Below are 19,873 nucleotides of genomic sequence, written 5' to 3'. Positions count from 1 at the left end.
TGTCGAGAGAAGATTAGGTGGCTCTTGGAGTGTTCCATAGAAAAGTTCTCTGGAAGATTTATGGTCCTGTCCGCGATGCCGACGTTATATTGATGAGTTGTATGAGCTTTACGTAGAAATGACGATAGTGCAGCAAATAAAAACTCAAAGGCTTCGCTTGTTAGGTCATGCGAATGGACGAATACGCTTTGTTCAAGAAAATATTTCAGTCGAAACGCTGCTTGGAAACAGTGGAAGGGGGAGACCTCGACTGAGTTGGGAGAAGCGGGCAGAGGAAGACTTGACCTCACTTGATGCATCCAATTGGTGTCAGTTATCGCGAAACAGGGATAGCCGACGTGACTTGTTGCGAAACGGCAAACATCGCATAGGTGGTAAAGCGCCAACTAATGATGAATGATGAAGTATATCTCGGTATGGATGAATAAAACTTACCTTGGCTATCTTGCATAGTACCGCCATTAATTATTGTGCCGGGTAATAGCGTTTTCGCTGAAAAGGCTTCTGGAACTTCCATTGTCACCCCCGATGGTTTGCTTTCTACATTGAATTGAATTGCAGAAGCACGTCGCCTTTGCTTCTCTTTTGCATTCATTTCAACCAAAGATTGTGCTGCCGACCATTCCAATCTCTCACACAGCTCCAAATCATTTCTTGTGTCATGCAATTCCAAATCGACGCTATCGCAAGTAATTGTGCCATTTTTAAGTTTACCATTGCCTCCACCACCAGTGCGCTTGGATGTGTTTCGTGGCACTGGCCCATTTGATGTCGTCTTCGGTTCTGATTGAAATTTTTGTGTTGATATTCCTTGTGGATTTTTAAGCACAATTATGGTTGATTCTTGTTTTGGCGTAAGAGTGGATCTTCCTTTGTTTGGGGATCGTACGGTCGCTAGTGTACGTTGTGTTGGTCGTGGATGTTGGTACGGCAGCCGACCCGATGTCCCTATGGGTATGGCATAGCTCAACGTGGTACCAGGCGTTATAATTATATTATTATTCGTGGGTCGTATACAATCGACGGGCATTTTGTTAGAAGAGCTGACTGAAGACCCTTGAAGTTAGGTCACAAATCTCAATTACATTCATACGGCTAGGTACGAATTTCTCTTTTCACGTCAATTTTGTAAAAGCCGAATAATTATTGTTTTATTAATGTACTTGTCAAGTTATAAATAATTTTTAATTTTGCATCGTTTCTAACGCATCTACTTGCTTGAGTAAATTTCTGTTGCTACATCTAAAATTTTAATTTTGTTTTACTGTTCGCTCACAGCTGAGTATTGCTTCGTTGTATCGTTGCCTAGTAATTTTTTCACGCTGAATTGCTTTTATTTTTTGTTGCATTAGCAATATTGCTTTTGTAATTTTCTTTTCTGTTTTATCGAGTTAGTCCAACTATTTTCAAAGTGAAATCGCGTTTTATTTTTCATTGAAAGGATGAACGGATGATTTCCACGTGGATTCATTAGATGATGCGTTAGTAAGAAAGAAAAATTATAATTTTTCGTTGCTCCTGAAAAATAAGAAAAATTTTTAGTTTAATATTGTATTTATGTGAGTGTTAAGAAAACGGTAATCATATCAAATTAAATAGATATGAACTTCAGCTTGCTTATTTATTTCCTCTCTTCCCCCCAATTCTAACCTTCGCTAACGCTAAAACTCCATCGCCAGAAATATCCAAAGCAGTATAAAGTGCGCAGAAAAACATGCAGCATTTAGTACAGGTGGTCATAAAGAATTACCGCTTAAGTCCTATGTAAAGGTATTGTGGTTAGGCAGTTATTCCTTGAGACCATGTGGTAATAACTAATGCATACTTTTCTGCGCCTTAATACTGTTTTAGAAATTTTTGGGGATGGAGTTTTATCGTTAGCGAATGTTGGAATTTGGGTGCTGATCTCAAATTCAATATATTTTGATATAAGCTGGAGCGTTTATGAAATAAGATCGGAGGTAAGGGCGTTCTTTAACCGTATTCTAAGATAAACGTTTTTGAAGCAAACTCCGAAATAGGGCGTTATTCAAATGTTTTCTGAGATAGTGTTTTCGAAACGGCAGCCGAGATAGGGTGATATTCCACTCAGCAGTCGATAGGGTCATATCCAGCACGAGGAAAGTGCATAAAAAAATAACCAAGCTACATGGATGCCTTCCGATCGAATTACACGCAATGAGATCGACCACATTGTTATAGAACGATAGCATGCCTCCAGTATTAAAGGAAGCAAAAACGCAAAAGGAAGGAAAGCAAGACGCCGAAAGGCTGCAATCGCAATAGACTGCTAATGATTTGGCAACCCGACTCTCAGACATGCTCCCTGAGAGCATAAATCAACCAGACGGCGAGACACATACACGGGAAGAAAAAAAAAACAGAGACAAAAGCTTTAGTGTTTAGGAGTTTGAACTGCTAGTTTCAAGTCCGGGGAAAACTCCAGAAAGAACAAAAATAGCGACCTCGTAACCACTGTACAGAAAGTACTGAGATTATGGAGGGAGTACTTCTCTTCGCACCTAAATGGGGCAGAGATGTACCACCTAGGGAAGATGAACCCGAGCTAGCAATTGAAAAAAATGGATTCTTAGAAAGTGTTTGAATATCAATCATTTGGTCATCGCGTTCAATTGTATATTTCAAAACTAATTTCGGATTGGCAAGTGCAGTGCTATTTCCTTTATTATTTAATTATTCCTACAAAAAGAGTACTTTCTAGATTTCAACAAAATGTCGAAGCCGTCGAGAAAACGGACGAAGATGGAATGTGAAGAATGTGGAAGACAGTTTGACGATGACTATAAGATTATACACGAAGCGGCCAAACATAATGGGAATCGGGTCAATCCATTCGAAGCGTCCAAAGGAAAGCCTCCGATTTCATCAATTCGACAGTGTTCAACTTTATTGAGTCCAGATTTTGCTATGCCTGGACATACAACGGCATCGTCTACACAAGATTTTATTCAAAATAGCTCCACTTCTGTTTCTTATCAACATCTTACAGAAGTTACACCATCATTTCCTAAAGCTCCTACTGCGTTGACAGGTGCATCACCATTACAACAGTTACCAGATCAGTTAACACTAACACCTGAACCATCATCGACTTCACTATTCCCATCGAAAGAAACAGACACTTGGGTTCAATTCTCCGGCAACATTGCTGTATTTCTGACAAATTTTGAACGAATGAGTGAAGTCTTGAGTAAAATGAAAAACGAAGCTGTGCCAAATTTGATAGGATTTTTCAGCGATGTAACCGAATGCTTTAAGAATCTCAACGAAGAGAGTGAAAAATTGGTGGAAATTGCAAAAGAAAAGGAAAACAATCTTGGGCGTAATAAGTATTTTCTGCATGTTTGTAGTGAAGCTATAGTAGACCATGGGGGATAGCATAAGTGGTTCCAGGCTCTGGATCAAGGACTGTTATCAGTCTTAGACCGGCAATAGTGACGAATGTCACGCGTGATTAGTTATCACGTCCTGCACGAGGTGCCCCTGCTTCTACTGATAATGGCGGATCTAGAGAGGACAACTCCATAAAACCCGCACCACTGAGTCACTGTGCCGAGCTCAGGGGAGCGAGGACTCTATAAGAGCCAAGATGGATTGTTTTTGATTATTGGCATTGAATTTTGAGTTGATGACTTCGGGCTGGTAGGTGCGGCATTCTGAAACGTTCATAGGTCGGGGTGAAGCCCTACCGAAATGGCTGGTAGGCTAATGCTGCACCTGCCGACGTCCCGTTAAAACCGTGGCGGGCCTCAAGGTACGTTCCGGCTCTGTCGCCGTTAAGTTGGTGGTGTAGGTGCGGTTGAAAATTTTCCCGCTTCGCGTCCGGTCTGGCTCTGAACGCATTATTCATAAGGTAATGCGTCAACCTTCGCAACCTCCCTGTGTAGCATAGATAACCACGAAGGGCGACTACACAATCGGCTCCGGATAGCGGCCTTGAAGACTAACATGAATCCGCCAAGGATGGGGTGCGGAAGAAGAGCGGTTTTGATGGAAATCCGTAAAATCAATCTTCAGCACTCTAAGGCGGCTTCCGAATATTTGTTGCTCTGCCTTGAAAAAGGCGGAGTGGATATAGTCCTTGTCCAGGAGCCGGAACTGAGTAGTAACGGCAGTACGATTTCTGGATTAAGGACTGGAAAATTCAACACCTTGGTGCATGGGGAGGCAGGTAGGCCTAGATCCTGTGTGCTTATTAAAAAAGAGATTAAAGCTTTTATTCTCTATAATTTCAGCAATGCTGACGTAACCACGGTATGCCTCAAGCGAGGAAGTAATGAAATGTGGGTGGTCTCAGCGTACATGCCCCACGGGGACGTAGCGGGACCACCACCTGCGATACTGGGCGAAATCACCGCTGAAGCAAGGCGGCGAGGTGTTGGCGTGATCATCGGTGCCGATGCTAATGCCCATCATAGCATCAGGGGAAGCTCCGATACCAACACTAGAGGTGAGTCTTTATTTACTTTTATTGTAGATGAGGGGCTTTGTATATGTAATAGGGGAAATGACCCGACTTTTATTACTGCGGTAAGGGAGGAGGTCCTGGACCTCACCCTGGTTACTAGAGAACTGGAAGGTCGGATATCTGGCTGGAGGGTTCTCAACGAGCACTCCTTCTATGATTACCGATATACGTCCCGGTCAAATATCTTTTAGGAACCCTAAAAGTACTAACTGGGACGTGTATTGTAGGAAGCAAGGAGAGCTATTGCGTACGGCGCCTACCGTTAGTTCGGACCTGTCCGAATCTGAGATAGACGTTCTGGTGGAAAACTTCACCTCGGCAAGCAATAGCGCCTTTCAACTGTCCTGTCCATTGAAAACTCGCAGGGGGAAGGGAAAGCCGCCCTGGTGGTCGGATTCTCTTGACGACCTAAGGGCGTCCAGTCGGCGGCTCTTCAACAGAGCCAGGGGGAGTAAATTACCCTCGGACTGGGAGCTCTATAAGGTGAGTCTGGGGATTTATAAATATGAAATAAGGATAACCAAGCGAGATGCATCGCGAAGCTTCTGCGAAAACGTAGAAGGCTGCAATGCATCCGTGAGGCTTAGAAAAATACTCTCTAGGAATCCCGCTCCTCTGGGGTATCTGAGAGATGATGGTGGGGACTGGTCGATGAGTAGTGAGGAGTCCCTAAAGCTTTTACTGGACAATCATTTCCCCGATGTCCCAGTTGCACAGGGATTTTCGCCTGCATGGTCTGCGGTCGTTGGCAACGGACGTCAAGAGCTAAATGTAAGCCGCAAGTTTAAGTTGGCTGATCACTGCAGTGTATTCCAAGCGGAATTTGCTGCGATTGGGGATGCGGTGGATGGAATGCTATCCAGTTCTACTACGGTTAGGGAATTTAACACCTACTCTGATAACCAAGCGGCTATCAAGGTCTTGAGCTCAACTACAGTGCGATCGAGGGTGGTCTAGGAGTGGTTTGCGATTGTATCGAATTATTTTACAATTAAGATTATCTGGGTCCCGGGCCATAGTGATATCCCGGGTAACTGTCAAGCGTATCTCTTAGCCCGCATCGGTACAACTGAACCGGATGGAGATAGCTGTAGGCATTTCGGGATTCCGCTGTCCACCTGTGGATTGCTCCTCCATAGCTGGACCTCAAGTCAGCTCAGAAAACGGTGGGCGGACACCACGTCTTACAGGGTAGCAAGATCTTTCTGGCCGAAAGTGGATGGCAGGGGGTCTGCTGAAATAATTGGGTTCACTAAGGCTCACCTATCAATGGTCATTGGGGTTTTGACAGGGCACTGTCCCATGGGTATCCATGCGGTACGTCTCAATATACTGGAAACTCCATCCTGCTGCAGCTGTATGGAGGATAATGAGGTGGAATCATGAAATCACTTTATTGCCCAGCTTTTGCCAGAACTAGGCGAAAATACTTCGGTCGCGACTCACTTGGATCTCCCGAGGATTTATCCAAAGTTGAGATCGGTATCATTCGGGGCTTTATCATTGCTGCCCAATGATTCTCTAAGTAGCTAGATCTAAGTCAACGTTATTTTTGGTGTATGTGGTATCACAACGGACAGTTGTGTTGTCCAAGTGCGCTATCCTTATCAGAGCAGCTACCACCTAACCTAACATAACCTATAGTAGACCATGGCCCTGGAAAAAGAATGAAAATATCGACTACCAAGGAACGCAAATATTTAAGAGCTCTTGCACCATACCAGTCAAATCTTCGTTGAATAAACATTGCCGATTCAACCCTGCTTGATATTCAGAATACTCATTATTAGAGGCCACCGTGGTGTGATGATAGCGTGCTCCGCCTACCACATCGTATGCCCTGGGTTCACACCCCGGGCAAAGCAACATCAAAATTTTAGAAATAAGGTTTTTCAATTAGAAGAAAAATTTTCTAAACGGGGTCGCTCCTCGGCATTTATTTTATTTATTCATTATCAGAGTACAGTCCATATAAAGACCCTGCATTTTGCTTTGTTTGCATTTTATTTTCGGAAGGCATTGGGAGATCGCAAGCTAGTCCAGAATGGGTATCGGTAGGCGTTCGTCAGTGGTATAAAATGAAGAGCAGAGGTCAAAATAAAAAAGGAAAATTGGCTAAACATTTCACTTCAGAATCTCATCGAGCGGCTATAAGTAATTACTGCAATTTCATCAATGAAGGAGCCAATATCAAAATCTTAATGGACAAATCCATCAGAGAACACGCGACTCAAGAAGCACAAGAAAAAGAATACCATTTGAAAATTCTGCAAATCCTAGTTGATGTTTCTAGAACTTCGGGAAGGCAAGGCTTGACTTTTCGTGGTCACAATGACACTTTGGAAAAAGGCGGTGGAAATTTCCAACAAATTGTCAACCTAGTTTCACGCCATTGCCCTTTATTGAAGAAATGGTTAGATGAAACTTCAAGAAGACCACGTCACGTGTCGTATCTTGGTCCAGCCACACAAAATGAATTCATTGATCTCTGAGGGACTGAAACTCAAGAAGCCATTGTAAATGAATATCGATACATGCTTGAAATTGAGGGCGAACTTGTCCGGTTGAGCGGTTATTGAAAATGGACGTCGTCCTGACCAAAAAGATGGGGGAAGACTTGTCCAATAAAATTGTGTCGGCTCTTCAATCACTTAAAATTTCTATTAAAAACATCGTTTTCTAATCGAACGACTATGCCAAAACCATGTCGGGCAAATATATTGGCACGCAAAAGAAATCGGAAAAGTGTGAAAAAGAAACCCCTTATATTCCATGTCAGGCTCATCAGACAAACACATTTGTGGAAACAGCGTGCAATGCCAGTGCGTTAGTTACAGAATTTTTCAATGTTTTGGAAGCATTGGAGGTTTTTTTTTGATGGTAGCACAAAACGTTTCAAATATTTGAGAGAAGAATTGGAAAAGATTGAAAACTCATTGCAGTTGAAAAATTTGTCAAAAACGCAATGGACTGCTAGAGCTGAAACGGTAAAAGCCGTATATGTTTTAACAGATATAAAAAACGATTCGGAGTTTTTCGATAGTAAAACACACACATCCGCTACAGCTCTGCCGAAAAAAATTTTAGATTTCGATTTCATTAGCTCCTTATTTTTTTGTAAAAATATAATGTTCAAAGTCAAACATTTAACTGAGAGCTTGCAAGCTGAAGATTTGAATTTTATTGATGCTCTGTTGTTAATTGAAAGTACATCAGCGTCTGTTTGCTTTGCTAAACTATTGGAAATCAGTCCAGAAGGTGATTTTTTTAAACATCACAGAACGCACTGTCTACCCAAAAAGTTCGACGAGAGATCAGAAACAGCTGATCATTTCGATTTCTTGACATTTTACCGAAAAGAATTCAGAACTGTCCTTCAAGTTTTTGACACTGGTATTCAAAATAGTATAAAGGACGCTTTTTCACCATTTTTGCATATTCAAAAGATTTTTAAAATTCCAGTTGATAAACGCAACGTCACATTTGAATCGGTCGAAGCTATTGTAACGAATTTCCTGCAAATCCTCTTATTTGCCTTTCCTTCTAACGTTCGAATCATTAAACTGTTGAATAAATAACTCCAATAATGAATAATGGGAAAATGGCCTTTATTAAAGTACTTCACAATAACACTTATACTTTGCAACGAATAGCTAGCTTAATAACCAAACTGATTGATAGCTCAAATGAAACTCTACTATCAAAATAATACTGCTATTGCTCGCTAGATAGCGTCTGAATTGAAACTTGCACATAGCGCCTCTACCGCTGATGCTTTTATACTCTGTGATTTTTTCGTGGCATCTTCTAGGCGCTTCCAGAATTTTACTTAGTTATAAATTTCTCAGCTACAACGCCAGATGTATAATTTCTCATTTGAGTAATACTTGCACAAATTATTGCCCTCTCTTGTGACAACTCAGATAAGATATATGCATGTGTTTATACATTGTTTCTACGCTGCTCGTATACATACATATGTGTAGACATAATGTTTTATTCGTTTATGTAGATACATAATGATTGAATTATTGATGTGAATTCACGTCACTGCTTAGCATCGGCTTAGAGATAGCAGCACCCCTTAGTTTTGCTAATACACTATTATGCAATTGGATCCAATTTTGTTTAAAGGAAGTCCAGAATGTTTGCATGCTGAACTACAAATTCTTCTAGATTCATGTCAAAAATGTGAAAACTTCAAAAAGATATTTCAAAAGTAGCGTTAAAGTTGAAAAATATCATTCCCTTGGCACACAAACTCATTCGTTTTATTTTGACTGCTCCTGTACAATCAGCTTCTTGTGAACGGTCATTTAGTAAATTGAAGATTGATTTTGGGTTATCTGCGGACAACAATCGATAAGTGTTTAACGTGGGTACACTGTCTACGAAGACCTACCCCACGGTGTCAAACACAGATCAATGTCCGTTGATCTTCGGCCCAACAAGTTGGTACCAATCGGTGAGCTAGGTGTTCAAGTCGACCAGCCTTGGTTTGGCCGGGGAGGACTATCCACCCTCCCCTTCCATTTTCGGGTAATGGCACCCGGTTGCACGGCAACTCCACCGCGAGTTCCGTGCTTGTCTCAGTGTCCCTCTTTTATTGATTTGATATCTCGATATCTGATTAACAAGTTAATCAGATTGAGATATTGTGTTTTGTCGCAATTTAGGAATGTGACCAACCTTTTCTGTCCTGCAGTGTTACAACAATGTAAAATACATTGTTGACGACGGAGCTGGGTTTGCTTAGGTATTGCTTAAAGGCCGCACTACGTTGACAAACAGAGTGAGCATGGCACCAATTATACTCCGTCTTAAACTCCATCACAATTAAAATCAAGGGATATGACCAACCTTTTCCACACACAGACCTGTGAGTACCGAGTGCCCGCCTGAGCAATGTCTCTCGACATCGCTTAAAACCACACTGCGTTGACAAACATTGCGCGCCATATTGTGCTTCATTTTGGCTTCCATTTTTGCTACTATTACTTCACTCCAATTTTCACTCAATTACGCAACAATTATGCTCCATTTTTCACTCCGATTACACTCCTGCCACAATTAAAGGGATGTGTCCAACCTTTTCCGCTCACACACCTGTAAGTACCGAGTACCTGCCCCAGCAACATCTTCGCATAGCAATCGGCCACACTGCAGTGATTTGACAGCATCAAATCTTGCCACATTTTTGGATGCGGCCATCCATTATGCGAACGTCTCCTATTCGCAACGCAGTCTAAAGTAGCTTCAAACATCTCAAAAGACGAGATGAGCACCGGTCCACTCCTACAGTTGTCGATTGTTTTCGGCTGACGATAGACATACGTTTCTTCACCATCTTTCACCATCTTTCTCCGGTTGCCACAATTATGGGATGTGACCAACTCTTTCATCTGCCCCTCAGGGTCAGTTTCTTAATGAAATTGGGTATGCTGTGACAAGCAAGAGACCAAATTCCCTTGGGTCTTGCACGCCCCAAGCAACAAGTCTACTCAGAGCGTGTCATAAAGTGAACTCTTATTTGAAACCACAGCCACCGCGATGCTCCCACAAGGGGGCCATCCCAGGACAGGAGGTGAGACCTGAGTACAAAGCATCGTACGATGCAGTGCATCAGGTCACACTAGCTTCTCCTGCTCCCGCGGTAGCAGTTTTTATAAAGACCATGCCTAGGGTCCCAGAGGGTGATACCCGCGTCCACCCTGCTACCTTTCGAGTAAAATCACCTTACTCATGGATTGGGTACCCATGGTATTATGGTCGCCTTTTACGATCGGTATACCTACCGTGGGCATATTCTAACCCCTAACCCACTGGGGGAATCTGCGGACAACAGACAGACAATGCGTGCTTACAGGAGTCCCTGTCTTCGTAGACCCAACCTCCGGTGTAAAACACAGATCAATTTCCGTTGATCTTCGGCCCAACAAGTTGGTACAAAATCGGTGAGCTGGGGTGTTCAAGTCAACCAGCCTTGGTTTGGCCGAGGAGGACTATCCATCCTCCTCTTCCATTTTCGGGTAATGGCACCCGGTTGCACGGCAACTCCACCGCGAGTTCCGTGCTTGCCTCAGAATCCTTCTTTCATTGATTTTGATATCACGATATCTGATTAACAAGTTAATCAGATTGAGATATTGTGTTTTTGTCGCAATTTAGGAATGTGACCAACCTTTTCTCGGCCTATGGCTTAGATCAAAAGTATCTGCGGACAACAGCGAGTGTAGGTTTTACGTGAGTGCCTGTCTTCGAAGACCTAACCTCACGCATGTACCAAGTACACAGGTCAAAGCGGGTCTGACCAGCCCCCAAGGCTCGCTTACCTTGGTACCAATCGATAATGTGAGTGGACACATCATCACCTTGGTGGGGTTGGAGGCCTATCTAACACCTCTTCCATTCTATGGGTCATGGCACCCGGTTGCAATGCAACTCCACATTCGAGCTGACCAACTCTTACCGCATCCGGATATCAACCACAGCCACCACGATGCTCCCAAAGGGGCCAACCGCAAATGAACAGAAACGGAGCAAGCTCCGCGGGCTATCTGTTCCCCGTGGTACCACTTTAAAGTCTTGGTCTGACTTTCGCAGCCGAGGCCACTTCCGGTTGAGTATCCACCTACTCCGGACCGGTCGCCTAGGGGTGAGGTGGGGTTAGAACCCCCCCCACATCCACGAACACACACACAAATTAACCACCACGGTCACCACCACGTCTCCTCCGTCTAAACACCTCAAAAGCATACCTATTGAGCAAATCAATAGTCCGACTAGTGGAGAGCGCTCCACTCACATCAACTCTACCTTCATCAGCATTAACCCCAAAACTACCCAAATCCCTTATGTCCGAGTACTCCGGACACTCGCACAACACATGCAACCAATCCTCATATGCAGCCCCACATACACACCCCTCCGTTTCGCTCAAGCTCCTCTTATGCAAGAATGCATTAAGAGGACCATGACCAGTAAGCAGAAAACCCAGGCTCAGACTAAATCTGAAGTCTGGATTTTCCGCCACAAATGAAACGTCCCGGATGTACCCGTACGTTACCCTGCCGTTGGGACTATTGTCCCAGCGCTCCTGCCACTTCCCTCTAACCACCCCTTCTAATCGACGCCTATTTTCCAACCATCCACTCTCCACATTATCGTCGGCGGCCCATTCATCCTCCAACAGCGGCAAACTTGCCCTCCTTCTCAGCCTGAAGGAAACAGCAAGCTGTATAACCACCAGGTCGAGAGGGGGTGCACCAAGAAGCACCTGCATCGCATCCGTGGAAACGGTACGACACAAGGGCAAGCATGGGAGCATCATGCACCTCTGTATGCTCAGCACGCGCCTCTGACCATGAGCAGTCATGACGGTTCGGTACCATATGGCGGCACCAAAAGTAGCGCATGCTACGAATAGGCCACGATATATTGTACGAACGGCACGGCGACTCAGGCCCCAGTCACTCCGAATGATTCGTCGTAACTGCCCCGAAACATTCTGCATCCTATCCCTGACAGCATCCAAGTGTGGCAGGAAGTTCATTCGATCACCCATTGTCAGCCCCAGGTATTTGACTTTCGTCGCGTACCTGATGCTAACCCCGCCGATACGGACAACCGGTGGGCGATTCTGTGACAATCTGCCCTTGAGCAGCATCATCACAGTTTTGTCCACCGAAATCTCTACGCCAACATGGGCGCCCCAGCCAGCCACTACTTGACATAGTGACTCGCTGGTACGCTCAATGCTGGCGCGAGAATCCCCCTCTACTAATAAGAGGAGGTCATCCGCATAGGCGCTGAATTTGCAAAGATGCTCGAGTTGCCTTAACAAGGAGTCCATCATCATGTTCCATATATATGGACCACAGATGGATCCCTGCAGACAACCACGAGCCACCTCCCTTTCCACACTTTCGCAGGCACCAACGATAGTAGCTCGCCTGTCCGAGAAATAGCTCTGCCACAAAGCAATTTCCGGGCAGCCGAGCTCCACTAACCGCTCGATAACCCTGTCCCAGCGCAGGAAGTCAAACGCCCCCTTGAAGTCAATAAATATGCCAAGGGCATACTTATTGGAGCTTCTCTCTATACAGTCTTGGACATGCATCCAGGCGTCTTCAATGCTGCGTCCTTTCCTGAACCCAAACTGTCTATCCGATTGGTTACCCCCAACTAGCTCCTGAAGCCGCTCAACCATAACCCTCTCCAGCACTTTACCAAGCACTGGAAGAAGGCTGATACCTCGGTAAGACCGAGGATCAGATCTTATTTTGTCAGGCGACTTCAAGAGAACGACAACCCTAGCAGCTTTCCACTCACGTGAGAAGTAACCCTCCCATATGCACTTATCATAAACGGCTTCCAAGTATTCCGGAATAAACTTCCACAAACACTTGCACATTTCTCCGTTTATTCCATCCAAACCCGGAGACCGTTTAGACCTAACCAGGCCAAATGCATAATCCAGCTCTTCAACTTCTAGTGGAGGTACAGGTACGTCTTGTGCAAGGGGAGGTACCTGGACCTCCGCCCTAGGAAAGAACCCTTCAATAAGCAGCTCTGAGCATTCCCTCCATGTTGATATAGTTCGCTCGCACACACGGAGGGAATTAACTTCGGTCTGGCGGCGACCCCTACAGATCTTGTAGACCTGTCCCCAGGGGTCGTTCGAATTTTCTGACACGAAGTTGCGCCATTGTTCCTCTTTCATCTCTACAACCATTCTTTTATACTCACGCGTTTCCACACTTAATTGACTTCTAAGGTGGGACAGACCATCGGAATCGATATGCCGGGCGCGTTGAAACCGACGTCTCAGACGCCTGACAGATCTCCTCTTCTGGGTCAGTTCGCGCGTCCACCACCTGACACAGCGAAAACGCTCCTTCTTCCACCTTTCAAACATGCTGTCATTGACCCGCCAGATACAGGCGTTCAAGAGGGCAATCTGCTGATCTACTGGGAGCTCTGCAAATACATCGAGGGGTGTAGCAGTCACCTCCTGCTCGACGTATAACCCGTACAGAGTCCAATTTGCCCCGGCAGTACGCCACCCCATTACGGAAGGCGTACCAAGCATATCCGGGGTGGTACGGGGAGCAACCACAATCTCAATGAGATTATGATCGCTTATCCCCTCACCCCCCCTTACTCTCCATCCGCAACTGAACGCTCTCGCTGCTGGCTCATTCATCAGAGTAACATCAATGTCACTCCTGCCCATGGGCCCATCGAATGTGTACCACCCACTCGGTTCGTTCACAACATGAACGTGAGAGGTGAGTACCCACTCGCCCAACGCCTCGCCCCGTCCATGACTAGCATATCCAGGAGAAGTCCTGGATATTTTGCTATGCCATATAGGGGATACGGCATTGGCATCCACACCAATGATAACTGGCGTGCTACTCGCAAGTAGTAGCACCGTATCGAGGTATCGGATGTATGGTTCCATGGGTTCTCCAAACTTACAATATATGCTTGCAAAGACGGCTCTCCCGAAGGAGCCCTCAATGCTCACACATATTCCCCATTCAGACGCATTCAACAACAAGCATTCATAATTAGGCTCATTCACCACAACCGCAGCATTGCCCCGAAGGTCACAAAAGGACCTAAACCCTCCAGGAAGCCCTCTCACCACACCATTGGTAGTGTAGGGTTCCTGGAGCAGGGCAATACTGCAACTCTCCTCGGCCATGCGCGCCCCCAATTCACACACAACGGAGTACGCTCCCTGACAATTGAGTTGAAGGACTAAACCCATCAATATCTGGCGAGTGCACGGGCAACAACTGCAGCATATGTCGGGCATTCCGCCGACATCATAAGATGTGCGGCGGGTCTGCCCCTGAATGCACAATTTCGGCAATGCACCCCGTTAGGGCACTTTGCCTCAATATGCTCTTCCTGTCCGCACCTCCGACAGACGGCAGCCTTCAACCCACAATCCCTCACCTGGTGGTCAAAACTCAGACAGCGGAAGCAGCTATAGGTTTGACTCTCCGGCCGAACCGGGAAGGAAAACCATTTGACGTAGCAACGGCCCGCATCCAAGAGGGGGGACATTAACTTGTCCGGTCCCTCCAGGGTGACGGTCACCGTTGCTCCCTCGACGTCTGCCTTCCAAGGTCGACTGATCAGCCTAACCTCTGACTTCTGGCACTCAGGGTCAACCTTCGCGAGGTTCAGACGAAAGACCTCCTCCATGAATTCATCAGGGGAGATTTGCGCGTAAACCCCCCGAATGATCACCCTAGTGCCTTCCTTCCGGTTTTCGCACACTTCTAATCCCACCTCGGAAAACTTCTTGTTGGCGAGGACTTTATCCCGCTCCTCCTTGGAGCTAAAGCTAGCGGTGATCCTCTTTAGGGCAACAACCCAGGAGCCGTCCACTCCAGAGGCAGCTCTCAAAGCACTAGCGCTCCCTCCAGCTGCAGGGGATCCCCCACTCGCAGCCTTACCTCCAGCGGACTGACCGCCGGAAAGCTCGGTGCCAGCGGGTGGTCCACAGCTGTCAACAGCGCCAGCGCCCTTCTCCCCTGAGTTCTCCACAGATCTCTTTCCCCTTAGCTCCCCCCCTAAAGACTTCGCCGGCTCATTTGCGTCATTGCCCGCAGATTTACTACCGTCGATTGCACCCTCAACGTCGGCAGCAGTCTTTGGCACGCCATCGGCTGCTCTACCTTCGGTTGAGGAGCCAGCGACAGTAGTCACCACGGACTCAGCAGCGAATCCGGCACCCCCCACTACATCTGATTTGTCCCAGCTTAAGGGACATACCCCGGATACCCCGGATTCGGGCAGACTGGGTAAATCCGCGTCGTCGTCGGATTTCGGGAGAACACTCTCCTCATCCTCTGACTTCGCGGACTTACTCGGCCCGCCCTTGCCTCCCCGTTCAGCGATTTTCGAGGTGGTCGCCCTCCCCGACGCCACCGGTATCCCCGACTTACCCGTCTCCTTTACCGCTTTGCGACCGACTTGCACAGCGGTAGCCTTCCCGGTGTTCGTTTTCAGGAACTGCCGCGAACTTACCCCTTTTTCATCCCCCGAGGTCGACCCATCAGCGGCGGCCGCAGAAGAACGACCTCCGGCGGAGCGCGGCCCCGGACGCTTCCTTACACCGCCCCTTGTACCGCCCTTCATTTCCTCAAAGCGCCTGCCGCCAGAGACAAACTTGGTCACACTTACACGACACGGATGTGGAAGTAATCACCAGGAGAAGACCGATGCCCACTGGGCGAATGTAGGCTGTCCTAAATTAGAGGGCTATAACCACTCAGAACCAGTGGTCAGCAGCAGTAGCAGCCCAACCCGTCAGCTATAGCAAAAGCGCGGTGACGTAGCTCGTACGCTGTTTGTCAGCAAAATGCTGACGTGGTCACTACCACCGCCCCGACGGACGGAACACTGTTCCCCGTATCGGGGACGAGTCGACCGGCACGAAGCTACGCCGAGCTGAACGGACAGACTATAAACGCTACAGCTGATACTGCCACTAATTCGAGTATGGGTTTATGCCCCCTTACGCAGGCAGTCCACAATTGCTCACTGAGCGAGTAGACCAACACTGGTCCCAAGCGGAACAGTGTATAGTCACACACAAGTTTTCACCTGGGTACTCACTCACAACCGGTTTAATGCGCGCACACACACAAGTATACCTCCACGTGCAAGCACTTTGAGGTTAGGGTGAAAATTGGTAACAACCAAAACACGCGCACAGAATTTAGGGCTCCGCCGGAGATTGACCTTGGGCTGACCGCTAACTTGGGGCTCCAAATGTCCAATACTTACAGTAATTACTTACAGTAAATCACACAACAAAAGTTTTTACTACTTTGTTTTGCTACAAAACGCACTAAGCACACTCTCTTGGTATACACACTGAATTTTTCAACACAACTGTCCGCGACTACAAAACACGTCCGTACACAGCGAAATCCACACTCAGAGTGATCTGCGGACAACAATGGGAGATGATCGTTTGAACTCTTTGATGCTGCTACATTCTTCGAAGGATAAAGTGGACGAAATAAATCTACCCTAGGGACGCCGCCGATTGGGCGGGACCTCTCGGAGGTCCATGCTTCCCACCACATCCGGTTATATGTACCTGATTTTTCCTGACCACGGGCTGTCATTTCAGCGTAACCCCATTTAATTTGTTGCGTCCCTCCCATCAGATCCTTGCAGCTGGACTGCTTCATATTCTACTGCTCCGGGAAGGTGGTGAACCCAAACGCGGTCCAGAGTAACGGTTTCGCTGCGTATGACATAAACGAATCTTTCTAGGACCATGATCCAGGGCATTTTGATATACCAGCAAACAGTGGAGGAGAGAAGTTGGCAGGTTGAATTGAAGACAGGACGTTTTCCATAATAAACGAATCATAGCTCGCCAGACATTTCCATCGCAAGAACAGGACTTGTAAACAGACAGCTTGTAGACAAACACAAGCGGGATAAATGGGAGTAGCACCTATACAACTGCAACCTCTCTGCTGATGTAGGTCAACTTTGGTTAGCAGGAAGTTCCTTAAAACTCGGATGCAAAATTTCCAAATTTGGATTATTTTTAAAACTTTCATGATCCTTGTGGTTGTAGAAAGTTTCAGATCTTTACGTTACAGGTAAGTTCTTAAGATCGCGGGTTTGAATCGAGCTCAAGGCCTAATAATAATTATTTTGTCATTATTATTGTTATGATACATTTTTTCTTAATTGAAAAACATTTTTTTTTTAAATATAATAGAAGAAAAAATTTAGACAACTGCCAAAGCTCGTTGTATAGATCCATTTCGGGAATTGCTAAATTCTTTTATCGGTAACGTTTAGGCGCCGCTGCTATAGCCATTCAGCTATTACAGCGGTTGTTTGGTTGTCTTCGTTATTTCTACTTCTATTCTGGTTCCTTCGAATTGATATTCACAGCACTGCGACATCTTTTGCAGAAGGGACGTGAAAATTGGACTTGTTTCATGGCAATGATGCCATAGTATCACATTTTATTGACAATTTTTCCCCGTGCTTGAACCCACGCCTTTCCCGCTTGCTCGATCATGTGCACCCCTCGCCTTCTCTTAATCTCGCCCAATCTAATTGCGACGTCAACGGAGGAAGCTTCAAGTGATGCACCCTTTTTTAGCTAGTTTATTTGAATTTTCATTTCCATCTTTTCATATATGCCCTGGCACCCAATATAGATTTATGCTTCTCCCTGTCCCGATTCTTTCCAGAGACTGCTTACACTCTAACACGCATTTAAATGATTTGCTATGCGATATTATTATTTCTGCTTGGCTCTCAATATAAAAGTTATCACGGTTGCACTTTAAGCTATTCCTTCCAGTTATGGTTAAGGCTAATACTTCCGCCTGGAAAACGCTAAAGTGATCTGACAGCTTGTAGGATATGTTTCATTCCGGATCAGTACAGTATACCGCAGACCCTACTCCTTTCACTACAAGGTAAAGTTGACTAGACTTTAACTCTGCCACTTTGGCCTATAACATAAAATGTTACTCCTCATTTCAGCTTAAACGACAAAAGTAGCAGGGATAAACTCTAACAAACTTTAACTATGAAAAACGGACCTTTTGGGCAGTGCTCTCATTTCATAGAACAGATATACTCTCATTTTGTATACGAAAGGGCAATCGTTTTCAATTTTTGGAGACCCATGCCTAAGAGTTAGTTTTTACCCCAAAACGAAAAACTTGAGCCTGTTTTTAAGACTAAAACTATTACTATTCAAAACAGTCGAATAAAGATACGTATGTATGTGTGTATGTATCACTATAAGAGGGAGTGTTTGCACCCATTTCTAAGTTGCAGAAAACACATGTCTTATTATTTAATTTAAACCTTATTGCTATCTGTTTGTATTTGCGTACGATATTTTAATTTATGTAAATCACCTTCCAAACCTTTTATTAATATGTATGTATAAATGCTTTTGACAAATAAACATATACAAATCACTTTTCAGCCACTTAGATTTTATTTGCTCCAAACATTTATTTGGACGAATTGGCTTATTTCCAAACAAAATTGTTGAATGGCAATGCTATATGGCCGAGTAGTTACGAAATGCTTTGTTACTCAAAGATACTCTCTCTCCGCTTGACACTGCTTTGCCACCGGTGTTGCGCCTAAATTGCGGCAACAGGAGTACACATACACATGCATATACAGAAATCAACAAATTATAAAAGTTTTAAAGTAAACAACAACAAAAGCGCAGGTATTAAGTAATCATTGTTTTTCTTTCTTGCAATAAAGCATATACCTTGATTTTTAAATTGATCACGACACTTGAAACATTAAAATTAGTTAAGCATAATTTAAGGCGTTCACCGTTACTCACTTTATTCCTAAATCCATCACAAAGTTAGCCGCTGATTTCACTTTAACATCCCGATCGCCAATTTAATATGTAATTTCTTCACGCGATTCTCCTCTTTTCATTATTCTTTGATTTCTACCTTCTTGGACTCCATTTTCTACTGCTCTCTTTCATCTGCTTGTATCTTTAGTCCAACTATCTTACATTCTTTTATTTCTTAGTTCACATTTTTCCATGCTTTTTATTCAGTATTTTTTTCCCATCACTTATACATGTATGTATGTATATATGCATAACTTTGATGAAAAATCCGTAAAATGATTGGATGGTAACAGTACAACAGTTAAAAGTCTATGCTACCAAAGTTTCCCTTCTATTTAACTTTATTCTATATAGGTAATCAAATAACTTATCCATTTAGTGTAGACTACAATAGCAAATAGTTTTCAAAAGTAAAGTAGAGAAGAGATGAAGCGACGTAGAGAAGTTTATCATCATGTAATTTAACGATTTTTATAGATGCACACAGGTCAGGATCAAAATCGAAATTTCCTGCTACCCGATTTGCTTGAGCTCACGACACACAATAAATGTTTATAAGCTATAGCTAATGTAGGCTTAGTTTAAAGATGAGAATAGTAAGAGTAGCTTGGTTTTAAGTTTAGTTTATTCACAAAATTAGATGTTGAAAGAAAAAAATGTTAAAATTGAATAATAAATATTTTTCTGTGGTGCAAAATACACTGCTGATGTGCGTCAGTTTTCGACGTACCACTCCCTTCTACTGGTGCGACGAGTAATCTCTAACGTTCGCGAAACATAAGGCTAAAACATTCGAAATATTACTTCGGTAAATGTGTTGCCTACCACCAGGCGCAACAGTCGCTCATTTCTCTCTGAGAGCATTCAATGTGCATAATGTTTATATTTGTGTGCAACCCATTTTAAGTTTGTATAAGCGAGCGAAAACTTATCGTTTGTGCCAATTTCGTCACGTTTTGAGAGTTAAGGCAATGTTTTTT

General features: G+C 44.7%; 1 protein-coding gene across 1 annotated transcript in view; it reads right to left on the bottom strand.

Moving 5' to 3' along the window:
* Nucleotides 1-19,611, bottom strand: part of LOC137254595 (uncharacterized) — a 94,042-nt gene extending 74,431 nt beyond the window's left edge. Inside the window, exons 1-2 of the mRNA XM_067792382.1 lie at nt 18,873-19,611; nt 436-1,518 (exon numbers count right to left, since the gene is read on the bottom strand). Coding sequence (XP_067648483.1) covers nt 436-1,030 — 595 coding nt within the window. The 5' untranslated portion in view covers nt 1,031-1,518; nt 18,873-19,611. The remainder of the gene's footprint in view (nt 1-435; nt 1,519-18,872) is intronic.
* Between the last annotated feature and the right edge of the window lie 262 nt (nt 19,612-19,873).

Source organism: Eurosta solidaginis, chromosome 5, assembly GCF_040869045.1.
Source record: "Eurosta solidaginis isolate ZX-2024a chromosome 5, ASM4086904v1, whole genome shotgun sequence".
Classification (NCBI taxonomy): Eukaryota; Metazoa; Arthropoda; class Insecta; order Diptera; family Tephritidae; genus Eurosta; species Eurosta solidaginis.
The sequence above is the reverse complement of the archived record's forward strand: the minus strand, read 5'-3'. Positions and strand labels throughout refer to the sequence as shown.